At 45.3% G+C, this 13,583-nt stretch overlaps 1 protein-coding gene across 1 annotated transcript in view; it reads right to left on the reverse strand.

Moving 5' to 3' along the window:
• Nucleotides 1–12,385: 12,385 nt before the first annotated feature.
• Nucleotides 12,386–13,583, reverse strand: part of nfia (nuclear factor I/A) — a 15,280-nt gene continuing 14,082 nt past the window's right edge. The window contains exon 6 of the mRNA XM_076141614.1: nt 12,386–12,970. Coding sequence (XP_075997729.1) covers nt 12,956–12,970 — 15 coding nt within the window. The 3' untranslated portion in view covers nt 12,386–12,955. The remainder of the gene's footprint in view (nt 12,971–13,583) is intronic.

Here is a 13,583-nt window from a genome sequence, read left to right on the forward strand (position 1 = left end):
CTGATTTTACTCTCATTTACTCTCATGAGACTGTGTTTGAATTTTGCCTGAAGCCTCAAAATGTTTCTAGAAGTTTAAGTTAGTGCAGATTTTTCCATCTCACTGAAAGTTCAGGGTCAGAGAACCTTCACAAACTGGTTTGTGATTCATCCACTTAAGTCGTTTATTCAAATCAGTTTGGTGGCAGATTCAAATATCAGGTTTTTAATTTAGATGTTGAGGATCACAGAGAAAAATGATGAGGAAATGGCTGGGAAAAGAGCCAAATACCCAGCTAACACAGACACACACACACACACACACACATACACACACACACACACACACATGTTCATCCCTCCTTTTCTCAGTTAACCACAAGAGACGGTGAAATCTCAGAGATCCTCACACCATACAGGGGGCTGTGAAATGGTCTTAGCGGTATTCAATACCACACACACACACACTTCCTGTCTGCATGCAGGTTGCTGACATCAGCACTCAGGATCAGAATACAAACAGACGCAAACACACACACACACACACACACACACACACACACACACACAGACACACACACACACACGAACACTGGAAACCAGTAAGCCAGTAAGTGAAGAGCACAGAGCAGGAGAAGCTGCAGCGGTCTCACTCCGCCTGGAGAGTTGGGGGTGTGATTTGGATCTGGATGGATTCAAACGAACATCCATACGACCTGTGAGGCCTACATTCATTTGGGGCTTTTGTTTGCTGATATATTTGAGGTCATAACAACGTAGCCGCCCAGCCCTTCAGTCAGTCCTTTTACAGTACAGTCTATAGTTCATATAGTCTCAGTCTGTTATGCTTCATTCAAATTCAGTCTGATTATCAGATGATGTTTAAGAGATCTCAATTCATCGTCTGAGTCTCTGTAGGCACAGCTAGACTGCATTATGTTTCCTATTTACAATACCCATAATCCATAGCGTGCTTCCTTCGATTGGTGCAGCAACACTTCAAAAATGTAACAAACTGAAGCCAGGTTCACTTTGATCACGTGGCGCCAACATTAGATATGTCTTCAGGTGTCCAGGAGGCCTAAGCTAGAAAATGAAAAACGTCCTGCTGGCAGAAACATTGAGTCATTTACATTCCAGTAGTTCAGGTTTAAAGTGATGAATGAGCACAAACACGTCAACATGAAAGAGAAAACAGAGGCGGGTTCGGAGCATTAGCGTCTTTATTTTTTTGTCGTCGTTGCATAGGAAATGCACATCTTGCTTCCAGTAAATTGAGTCTGCGTGGACATGGAGTCACTAATGGGGCCGAGACGGATGGGCCGACAGTTCACAGTTAAAGAGAAACAACGGTCAGAAAGGGAAGAACGTAAAGAAACAAAACAACAAGAACCACAACGGAAAACCTCACACCAGTGAAGAGAAGAAGTCAGTGCAAACTCACAGCTTCAGTACAGAGAAGATGGACAACAATGGCACCACACACAGAACTTATGGAAACTAGTCAACATCGAACAAAGGTGTCACGCCGGGTACTGGACCAGCGGTGGTGGCGGCAAACTCCGCCCTGTTCCATAAAAGAGCAGTAGAGGCACAAGGTTTCAGTCAGTAGTGGGTGAGGATGAGGATGGAGATGAGAGGAGGAGTGGTGGAGAACCAAACGGATACTAGGAGGTCTGATGGGCGTCTGGTTTATGTGGATATTTAGGCAGTGAGACGGGGGTGAGAGGAGATGGAGGAATGCTGCGATGCTGATACGTGACTCCGACTGTGGGATAACAATGAGGCTGGAGATTGTCTCTGGTTAGCTACCTGTTAGCAGAGGCTGGATGAAAGGCAACGAGAAACGCGTGAGCTCATCGAGCTGATGGAGGCCATGTCAGATCTATGCTCGAAAACACAAAAAGTACGTTTGCTGGATCAGCGACCGATGTGGACAGAGTCGTATCGTATCTCATCGGAAACTAAACGGAATCCCTGCTAGTCAAACATTCTCTTTTATTCTAGTTGACTTTTCGAAAAGACATGCCAACGTTTCCACTCCATATTATCACACTGCTTGGCCTCCAGAACTCCACCCGTATTCTGACAAGAGGGATGTGTTTGGTTTGTTGGTATCACGCAACACTGAAAGTTCTTTCTGGGTTTTGTGTCCATGTGGTTTACGAAGCTGTAGACTTTCAGTATTTGTAAGACTCTTCTGGTATCTCTCGCCTTCTTGTCAGATTACAGGTGGAAAAATCTGACAAAGCCCCCCCAGGGTAGCCATGTGGAGGCCAAGCAGGCGGTGAGGAGATCCTGGAGGATTATAGGGAAAGCTAAATGAAATGAACCGTCTGGACTCTGTAGTCCTTCTGTAATTTAACATTCCTTCTCGTCTAAAAATCTGCCAGAAAAAGTTTGACTTGGTAAACTCTCAATATTGTTGTCAATAACATTTCTATAATCAATCAGTTATTTTTCTGAGATACCAATCAACCTATTTACTCATTTATATGTATCCGAATCCTCAATTTATTAGAAACAAGTTTAGTCAAGTTGAATTTGATTAAATGTTAATAGCAGTCATGGGGTCCAGATAGTTCAAGTCTCCTCTGGTTCCTCAAACAAGCTAAGAAGGAAATCTGTGATTTAACACTTTATAGCTGAAAGCAATCTCTGACCAAGAGTCACAAACAGAATTTGATTAGTTTGACGAGATCATACGGCAAAACGTGTTTAGGAGCGTTTGACTGGAAAACAGCAGTGTGGTCCTTTAAGCAAAGCGCCTACTCATCAAGAAAGTTTATCAAGTGAAAGTTTGAAAGGGATTCACGGCTGTTTAGTTTCAAAGCGCATCGACAGGCCCGGGGGGGTCGAAAACAGAGGTGAGACGTTGGAGACGAGACGAGACAAGCCAATCGACCCCAGCCGGCCTGGGTGGGGGGTGTCTCCCAGGTGCTGGATACCTCTCGCTCTCTTTCTACAGCCGTCTCATCCGCCCTCTGCATCTGAGCAGCCGCTCTTTTGAAGCATCGCCGAGGGAGACACGGCGAGGGGGGGCAGAGGGGGGTCTCTGTCCTGGATAGTGCTGAGCATTGCAGAATAAAGCAGAGGACATCGATTCAGACTCCAGCACGGAACCGCCTGGGGAGGAGGAGGATTCACCCAGAGCCAGGCAGAGATCGCTCAGCCTCCTGGTCAATGGAGGGGGGGTGGGAGGCAGACTGACCGGGCGCTGCTGATGTTAAAACTTTGCTGGAGATTGTCGGATTAGAACCCCCGCGAGGTTGCTCAACGCCCGGGGCAGTCACCACGGCGACGCAGCATCTGGGATCAATGACATGACAAAAAAACAGGCGCAGAGTACAAAAGTGTGAAAGTGTCGGGATGAAAGAGAGGATGATGATGATGATGAAGAAGAAGAAGGGGAGGAGGGTGAGAGAGTGAGCAGAGACGGTTTGAGGCATAAAGGGAGAGAGGGAAGAAGAGAGAGAGAGAGAGAGAGGGAGAGAGAGAGAGAGAGAGAGAGAGAGAGAGAAACAAAAACAGTAACATTCTGGTTTTTGTATTTTTTTTTTCATTTGTTGTCTTGGTAACAGCTTACTAGGCGATTATGGACGAGCATGCAGTTATATCGTATGTTATTGTACATTAGCTATAATCAGAGGGCCTGACAGACAGCAAAGGCTACTGGTGTTCAGAGTTCAACAGTTACAAACAGTTATTGTATTCAGTATTCAGAGGAGCATTATTATGATACAGGTCACAGGCACTACATTTGATCTTTTCAATATAACGTGTGTAATATGCTGGTTTGTTTTTATTTTTCATTTCTTTTTCCTATAAGTCGATCGTCCTTGTCGTAAGCTGGGATCTGGAAACAGGAGGATTGATCGTAAAAGAAGGCAGAGGCTGAAAGTTCACAAAGTCACACCAGAGTCCAGTGTGTGCGGCAGTGCTCAGACAGTCCAATTCATCAGCGTGACTCTGAAGAGGCCACGCCCCCACAGGAAGTTCAATTGGAATGACAGGAAGACACACACACATAACATGAAGTTATCACTACACGGCTCAGTGTGAATGCCCATCACTACATTGTGGCATTTTACGGTCAATCATCTTCTTAATAATCACCACTGGATGCTCTGGTATCTGCCAGCATTACTAGCTAGCAACAATCCAGACGGCTGCTACGGCGTGTCCACATGTCGAACGACGTCACATTTCCCAATTTATCTTGAGCTGTAAACAGGCTGCTGCTACGTAGTGAGCTAGCTAGCAGCTTCCACTCTGCGGCCTTTGTTTATGTAGCATCACGGTTGCTAGGCTAACACAGAGTAACACAATGGGCCTGTAATCACTAATACTTTCATTTCAAAGGAATGAACTGTGTGCCCTTTATTTCTTTGGTAAGAAGCCGTATAAGATGACGTCATGTCAGCAGGTTTATGTGGAATAAACCAGAACACTGATACGTTAGCTGTGTGTATGCTCACATGTTTAAGTCAAGGCGTGATTCTAATTTAAATATTGATCTGTATTCTTCAAATGAACCCTTACGCTATGAAGCTTAATTTATTCTAATTAGATTCCATTGTTATTCTGCTTGCTTCAATTCAAATTAAGTACAAATCTGCTTCCTGTTTAAAAAATGAAATTCAAATTCAGATTGAATTCATTTGAATTGAATTGGACTTTCTGAGTCACTTCTGAATGGCCTGGCACACAAGCGAGCGCCGCGTGTACTCACACAAGCGAGCGCCGCGTGCACTCACACACACACACACTTGTGGACAGTGGTTTGTTTGAGTCAGTGCATAGTTCTCATGCAGATTAGACGCTCTGCTTTGACACGCTGTCAGGAAGCATGATAGTGAGTTCACATTGTCACATTTTCCAGCTTACCTCCCCGTCAGTGGCTTGATTTAACACATAGCACCATGTAATGGTTTTGCAATAGGATAAATAAATATCTTTGCAAAGGAGCAGTGACACTGTAATTCATTACAGTGGAGCGCTGAGCTGCTTCAGCGTTTACCTGCCGAATCATCCAATGACTTTCCTTCATCTCTCTAAAGTAAAGTCATTTATACTCATTTCCTCTGCAGCCCGGCTGACATGCTGAGCGATGTCTTCCTCCTCGTCTGTTCTGGACCCCGATGTCGTGCTGAATATGCGTAAAGTAAGACAGGAAATGACATCGCATTCACATCAGAGAGGATTAAAGTCACTGTGGCGCTCTCCTCTAAGTGTCCGGCCGCTCTACGAGGATATCGCAAGGACGCTTGGCGCCTTTGCTATAAGCACATACATGGGTCTCTAAATGATTGAGGTTCTTCCATGTTGGGTGGATTAAGAATACCCTGGTTTAATCCTGAAGAATTCTGCCCCTCACCACATCAAAGCCTTTCAGATTTAAGATTTCCCAACCACAGCGGTCCAGACTGATGGATTCTGGTCTTCCTTCTGTTGCGGGTCAGGGTCAGGAACAAACCAATGTGAGATGCCCAGCAGAATCTGGACAAACGTGAAGACAACAAAGGCCTTTGGTACCCAGCCTTTGTTCAACCCTGTTTCTTGACAGAGCGGCAGAATTCCTCAAGTCAAAATCCCGAAATCAATGTTTGGCGGGGAGGCGGGGTGGGGGTGGCGGGGGGGTGCAAGTGCTTCTCTTCAGGAGTGCGTAACTCCAGCTCTCTTATATTGCTGGTTGGACAAACTTTGGATTTCAGGGCGAATGGAGGAGGCTGTAGGCTGGACAGCAAGGAGCATGAGGAGCTCACAGCACTCTGTCCAATTTAGTGAGAGGAAAGATGAGCTAAATAATGTCAGAATGGCAGCAAATGACCCAGCAGGTGTGTTAGCGTGTGTGGTTTCAGCAGGTTGATGCTTATTCTTGTTCTTAGCTCTAAGCTTTGATTAGTGTGTTGGCTACTAGTTAGCTGCTAGTTTACTGGAGGAGAAAGCGTCCCTTGCTTCAGTCTTTACCCACACAACCCAGTAAAGCTTCAAGACCACAGCAGGTCTCTTCGGTTCCAGCATAATTTGAGATTTTGCTCATTTTCTGGCATCCTCACAGTTTCTATTCAGTGTTTCCATGAACAAACGGGAGACACAGACGCTCACTGTGGGTTTGGAATATTAACCGGACGAAACAAGAGACGTCAACCAGAGATAAAACACATAACTGAGTCACCTCCATTTGTCCTTTTGCAATTTCAATGTTTCCGATGTTTCCAAGTTGTTTCCAATTTCTAAGTGCTCAAAACAAAAGTCAATGGAGATCGAACCCACCCCGTGTGTCGCTACAGACAGAAGCTATGGGGGGAGGACACACGGACAGGGCAACTCGCTCTTTCTCTGTCTGTCTCTCTCTGTACACAAACGGATGGAAGCAGAAAGCACATTGACACCACACCCTGTTCGTGCAACTCTGGCTAAAGCAGCTTGTCGGTGGAAATAGAGTTCATTCTACGATTTTGACATAAAACGTGACGTTTGTTTCTGCTATTGCCCCTGATCGGCTTCACAGGCTCGTATCAAAAGGAGCAGTTTGGAGCGTTACAGGTCGCGTAACCATGCAAACATTTGAGGCGTTTGTGTAAAAGCTTCGAATCAGGTTATTTTTGACAATAAAAGCTTTTCTGGGACATCTGTGTTTTAGCGTTCTTGACTCTTTCATGATTGTCAAACTAGATTAAAGGATTACAGGTTTTCCATGTTTTTTCAGGGATCCGTGGCAACGCTCCAAGACTTTTCCACATCTTTAGTCTATAAATGGAAACACTAATTAAACAATGATTTCACACAGGAGGAGCTTCCAACTGCTGCTGCTTCATTACAAGGAAGATCTCATGTTATTTCATTTTCAAAGGTAAAAGAGCAAAGATTTTGTCATACAAATGACGCTGTGAAACTGTAGATTAGAGCTCCAAACCTATAGAACGCGACTGTTCACATCAGATTCAGACATTATTCACACAGCTTCACATCGCTCAGGTTCAAAGTTTTGCGTTCAGGTTCTGCAGTCCACACATGGGCTCGAGGGAACGACTCGACGCATTCTCTCTAGTAACAAGTGTTCGGCTTCAAACCTAATAATGTCTCTAAGTGGAAGCATGTAGATATGCAATAGAAGTGGACCAACAATTGACCCCTGAGGAACACCACCATCGGTCCTGTCGGGGTCTAACATGGATGCAGGAAATGAGCAGAGACTCTGATCAGGCTGGAATCGTTCGCCCTTCAGACTGTTGCAGCGGTAACGTGCAGTGCTATGCGATGCTGTGATGAGCAGCAGTGGGCGTGTGGATGGATCACAGCAGACCCCCTGGCTTAGGGAGCACTTGGTGAAGAGGGGGAGGAGGAGGAGGAGAGGGAGGTGATCTCATGGGCCGGCGGAGAAAGAAAGAGATGGAAAACAAAAAGAATCATGTTGCATAATCAAGCTGTTTATTTTCCTGCATGGAATGGTGAACACAAAAACGATGCCGAGATGCATTAATAGTAGGGGCATCCTTTGGCTGCTATGTCATTGTCTCCTGCCTAAAACTAAAACTTTAAATGCATAAAAAAACGTTCACTTTTCTTAGCAACTTTCCTCAGAATGACCTAGATTTAGCTTCATCAACACTGATGCAACAAATACCCTTCAAAACATACAGCATACTGTAACATCCATTTACAATGGTCTTATCACCACGGCGACCGGTGCTTTAGAAGCACGGGGGGATATGCTAAACCATCAACAGAAGAAATGTCCTTAAATACATACAAAAAAAACAAACAAACAAAAAGAAAATAAGGGAACAGGAAAGTTCTCAACTTCAATCCAGTTCCCAGAAAACAAAGCAAACCAGTTCTAATAATGTGGCCTCGATACAAACAATCAGAAAATTCACAACACTAGTTTGTCCTCATTTAATCAATGTTACAAAAGTCCTGCATTATAAAATAGGGCAGCTTTAAAATCAGTGTAATTAATAAAACTATACAACATACAAACACGTCTCCTGCTGCTCTGCCTGCTGTAAGAGCTAACTCTTCGTCTCTTCATCCTCATCGTCACCGCTGTACCAGAACTAAAGTACACACAACAACAACAACAACACGAACACAAGAACAGAAACACGCTGCCCAAACTATTGCTTTTATATTCTTTTTCTTTTTTTCTTTCTTTAAAAATGGTGCAATTCTGTCGTTATCTTACACACAAACAGCCAAATCTCGCTGATTAGACGCTGGGCTGCTTTGCGAGGTTTTTTGTGACACTTGTAAAAATGTCCGTGCAATTTTTTTTCATTATTCCCTTTGCTCTGTTTTAGCTCTGGAAGCAGTTTTTTTCAGAATCTTTCACTATTGTCCTTTCATATTTAGTGCAGATAATTAAGAAAGTAATAATGCCCAACTCAAGGCTGACGGGTCGGCAAGAACACAGACAAACAAACGTCACGCTAAGAGGAAACACGCAACCTCACACACGTGGAGCACAGAGGGGCGTGGTTAACACGGCATCATAAATCCTAAAATTTCTTGTCCGCCAATAAACAGCTTTCTGCGTGATGTGAGGAATTTTAAGGCTCGATCGTGACCAAAGAAATCAAAACAAACGCCTGTCAGGAGAGAAAGACGCTGTGGCCGTCCAAACAGGAAGGAAGAAGAGTCAGATTCTCAAAGCGGCAGCAGCTCAGCTTGGCTGGACCGCTACCGCTGGCCGGCTCGGACATTTTAGGGACTGACAGCAGAGTAAGAGGCCAGTCACGTGCACGCGAACTTTGGTTGAAAATAAGACAAAGAAATCGATGCAGAAATCAAACCAAATAAATTTTTGACAAAATAAAGGAGCATATGTTTAGCTGAGTGCAAGCAGGTTTGCATATTTTTTTTTCCTCATCATTGATTTCCTGGAATGAAGAAAGAACGAATCAAAAACCATACAGGAAGACTTCTAAAGAAACTATTTCGCTGTTTAGAGACAGACGAGACGCTCGTCCCAGACAGGAAGGTGGACAGGTCAAAGCGAGCAGGTCAGAGTTCAGTCTGCTGCATCCCAACGAGTCGCTAAATACTGAGAAATGAGCACAATGTCTGCAAACCAACCAACCAGTGAGAAGACGTTTGACTATGTTTTACATGGTCGATCAACTCACCTGTTGACATGCTGATCAGTTTTGCACTTAAGATTGGCCACAAAGTTGAGTAGTGAGTTTACATGAAATGATGAGTGAGTAAGTTTAGTGATGAAGATAAGCAGTAAACATGGAGCAGCTCTCCTCCATCTCAGGGTTCAAATGTGTCTGATGTTTGGTCTCTAAAAAAGAAATGAGCTTGTGCAGGTTTCTGCTGACATCATGTTCTACTAAGAGCATTCAGACAAACATGAATCAGCTCAACAGGAGCTCAGCTGTTGATAACAGAGCTGAGTGAAGGAACTAGAGTTACAATAGTAACTAAAGGCCGTGCGCCCAATATGTCCTCTACATCTCATCTTCTGTTCTCTTCCAGCTCCTCTGCTGCACAGCTCCCTTTGCGCCACTTCTTTACATGTGGACCCTTAGACGTCCCCAGTCTTTGTCTCTCTGTCCTCTTACTCTTCTTCATCAGTTCTCGCATTCTGACATCATCACGCAACTCAAACCCAACAAATACCCTAAACAAACCTCATGACCTACGCAACCACAAAGAGCTAAGGTCTGTTTACAGTTTCATGAATGACTTCTTTGTCCACTTGCCACAGAAACTCAAAGAGACTTTTCGTAAAATGTGCATGTTTATATGAGGCATTTTTAATTTAGAACTTTTAATTGTGAATAGAAACCTGATCCAAACTCTACTCCACACTGCTGTTTGGTGTTGCCTAGTTTGAGCGACAAACTTTGTGCTCATTTCCCATAACTTCTTACAAACTATGCTGCCAAAAGGCAGGTATCAGGACTGCAGCAGGTGTAGGTTGACATGTCAGTTGACGTGTAACGCCGCTTCCTCACATGCAGCGACGCCGCAAAGACTGATGATGCAAAACATACATGGAAAGCATACGTTTCTGTGGCATGGTCCTGATCGGCTGTACCGCTGCTCTGTGGGTTCGCTCTGTCTTGATCTTAATGAGTCCTCCTTTCCCACGTGATGACAACAGAAACCACGATGGATAAAGAACGACATATCCACGATATTAAGAAGTCAATAAACAAGGACGTTATAAAACAAGGCTAACAGGTCTGAAATAGCTGATGTCCTTCACACAACTACACAACATTATTTATGTTCCAATAAAATCTGTCGAAATAGTGGTTGTGACTACATGACGTGGTGAGGACAGAGGACGGTAGAGACAAACATCAGGAGGACCACGCGTCTCCGTTTGACGGACACAAGCTCCATTTTTTGGTGTGAGTGTGATTGGTTCACGCTTTGCATGTGGTTATGTGAACGCGCAGCCAGTCAGCCAGTCATTACCAGTATGGAGTCACTGGGATTGGCTTCGCTCTTGGCTTTTTAGTAACTGGTGTAATACTGACAGTTTAACTCGTAACGTCATAACGCTCGTCTTAAGCTTTGACATTGCTGTTTTGATCGCTCCGTCTTCACACTGTGGAGGTGTGGCATCAAACAAAAAGGACGAGAAGGAGGAGAAACGCTCCGCGCAGGATGTTGTGCAACCGCTCAGGTCTGGACCGCAGCTCAAGGCACATCGATGAGGAACAGCTGTTTACGTGCAATTTGATAATGCAAATATAAAGAGGGATTTGACTTGCTGTCAGGGAGGGAAGAGGAAGAAGGGAAGGAGGGATGGAAGGAAGGAAGGAAGGAAGGGAGGAAGGAAGGAAGGAGAAAAAGGACTTGGAGATGCTGAGCGACGAACAGAGCTGGCTAGTCGTGAAGGAGAGCGACAGAAACAGAGCGACAAAAACAGAGCGACAGAAACAGAGCGGCTGCTGGCTCGTGCCTGATGGTTTATATAGAGTCTCACTAACTACATCATCTAACACTAAACATGCATATTTTTTTGTTCTTTTTTTTGTTACTTTTTCACTTAAATTCACTTTTGTCCAACACTGGATGGTCACAAAAGTGTGTTAGTGTGTGTGTGTGTGTGTGTGTATATATATTTATATATATAGTATAGGAAAGGAAAAACCAAAGTGAAGTTGAGTGGATGTAAAGTTGCATGTGAAGGCGGAGCGTCCAGAGAGTTTGACTCTTCTGCTCGTCTGCTTCCTTGCTAAACCACGCCCCCTGATTCAACACTCGCAGCCTATTGGCCTACTGCAGGAATAAGTGCTTTCGATTGGACAAGGCCTCCAGGAGCCCCGGTCAATCACAGGCAGCCCCACACTTGGGTGACGCCTGTTAAAGATTATCTTGCCAACAGAAAGCAGAGAAAATATGATTATTTTAGCTAAATTCTCTGACGTTATATTTTCTCCTGATTTTGCCTCGTGAGGAACGCAAATTGCTTTGATTCTTATTCATAATTTTTAAGTAAAACGATGTGCTTCAACAAAATAAGTTAACCACTTCACGGTTTTCTTCTTTAAAAAGAATGCGAAGCAGATTTAAGCGCTTTAAAGAAACTGATTGTTTAAAACGATGATATTTCTTAAAGGGATTCTCGTTCTACGATGCAACAAATTTACAAGATGAACAAACAACAGAAAATAAACAGTAAAAGTGAGTACAGCTCCTCTTACTTCTCACAAGGCTGTGGTTGCTAGTTCAACGCTTTGTTGTTGTCTTTTGTACCCCAATATTTTAGAGTCCCAGAGGTGTGAGTGGACTAGGAAGAAAAATATATTTATATATACTTTTCAACAACATCGAGTTATCTTACAAAGATATTTAACTATCCAGCTGCTAGCCAACAAAATTGCACTTTCCTCATGATGGATTTTCCACTGGGTTCATCTCAGTCACGCGTCTGTCTCCTGCCTGCCTGCTTCGTTTGGGACACCAGAGTTCTCTGCCCACCCTTAGCATGCTGTAGCTTCACCCAGACTGGTGGATGGATAGAGGAGGAGGAGGAGGAGGAGGAGGAAGAGGGGACGAGCTGAAATGACGCTAAGAGAGAAAAATCAATGAGCCATGAAGCCAAAGCCTCTCAGATAAACGAGCTCGGATCCACCAGCGTCTGGTCGCAACACTTCGCCTCGCACGATCAAACCCCCGCTTCCCCTCGTCCACCCCCCACCCCCCGGCCCGTTGTGTAGTTCATATCAGTACAGTGAACAGGCCGGGTGTCCCTTCACGCCCGTCGGTTCGGCTCCTTCCGTTAAGCACAGGTCCGTGAATTCGGAAAAAAGCCTGAACCGCCACCATTGGCGGAGGCCTGAGGGCAGAGAGGTGGGGGTGGGGGTTGGAGGTTAGCCTAGCAGAGGTGTGAAGGGTCAGACGTGAGGGGGGTCAGCTGGTGGTTTTTGAGCCTCCCCTCGCTGCAGTACAACCCCACAGAGCCAAACCCCAACCAATCAGAGGTGGTGCACACAAGCACACACACACACGTACGCACACACACGCACACACACATATGCTGCAGAGGATGAGGAGGGTGTGTGTGTTTCTCCTGAAGGGAAGCGCTGTGATTCAGTCAGTGTCGTCGGCATTCCCAGGAAAAGGTACAGGCTCATTCGCCGGAGAATCTCCGCCCAGAGAGAGGGGGGGTGGGGGGGTTCTGGCACTATAAATGGACACGTATGAACCATGTGTCCACAGGGAAGTCTATAATATACAGTTGGTGTGCGGCTCACGCTGGGGTTAGGGTGCGTTCGATCCGCTGTAGCCATGCTGATGCTGCCGAGTCTGTGTATGGCGCTGGTGGGGGCGGAGTCAGGCGTGTAGGGGGAGGGAGGTGTGTGTGTGTGAGTTGGGGTGGGGTGGGGAAAGGGGCCAGCAGGGGCCCGGAGATCTCCATCGCTCCCAGCCGGGGGGCGGAGGTCAAAAGAAGAGGAGGGTGCAGCGATTTGTTGTACAGGTGGAGGGGGGAGGAGCCTCTGGAGTCCTTATCCCAGGTACCACTGAGAGAGGGGGGGAGTGACAGAGAGGGGAGGGGGGGTCAGGGAGAGACAGAGAGAGACAGAGAGTGTTTAGTTCTGACCTGAATCAACCATCAGGTCCACATTGTCTCGTCCACCTCAGTTCTGGCTCAGATTCTTTTTTTTCCCGCCTGTATTCTGACAAAAGGAAGTCTACAGCCAATATAGAACTTCCACATCACCTTCATACATACCATCATACAGAACGTGAAAAAATCCCACAACATTGACATGTGTGGGGGAAGGGTACCAACTGACCAGCTGAGATGTATCCACCATCCAGCATTTAAACACAAACACACATTTTACGAATTGGAAATTATAATCAAACAGCCGGGAAACTTTTATCCCCGTTAACATTCTGAAGAAACCTCTGGGGGGCGCTAGACTTCATGGATCTGTGAGGTCATGCAGAGTTAATGTTCCTCCTGTTTCACTCAGGAGTTTAGGACACTTTGTGCGTGTGTTTGTGTGTGTGTGTGTGTGTATGTGTGAATGTGTGTAATAGGCCACTATCGATCCATCACCATGGACGTATTGTTCATGTTTCACAGATCTCTCTCCTCTTCCTCCTCTTCCTCACTGCCCTGTCGAG

Source organism: Genypterus blacodes, unplaced genomic scaffold, assembly GCF_046128005.1.
Source record: "Genypterus blacodes isolate CSIRO-AG114 ecotype Tasmania unplaced genomic scaffold, CSIRO-AGI_Gbla_v1 ptg000019l_1, whole genome shotgun sequence".
Taxonomy (NCBI): domain Eukaryota; kingdom Metazoa; phylum Chordata; class Actinopteri; order Ophidiiformes; family Ophidiidae; genus Genypterus; species Genypterus blacodes.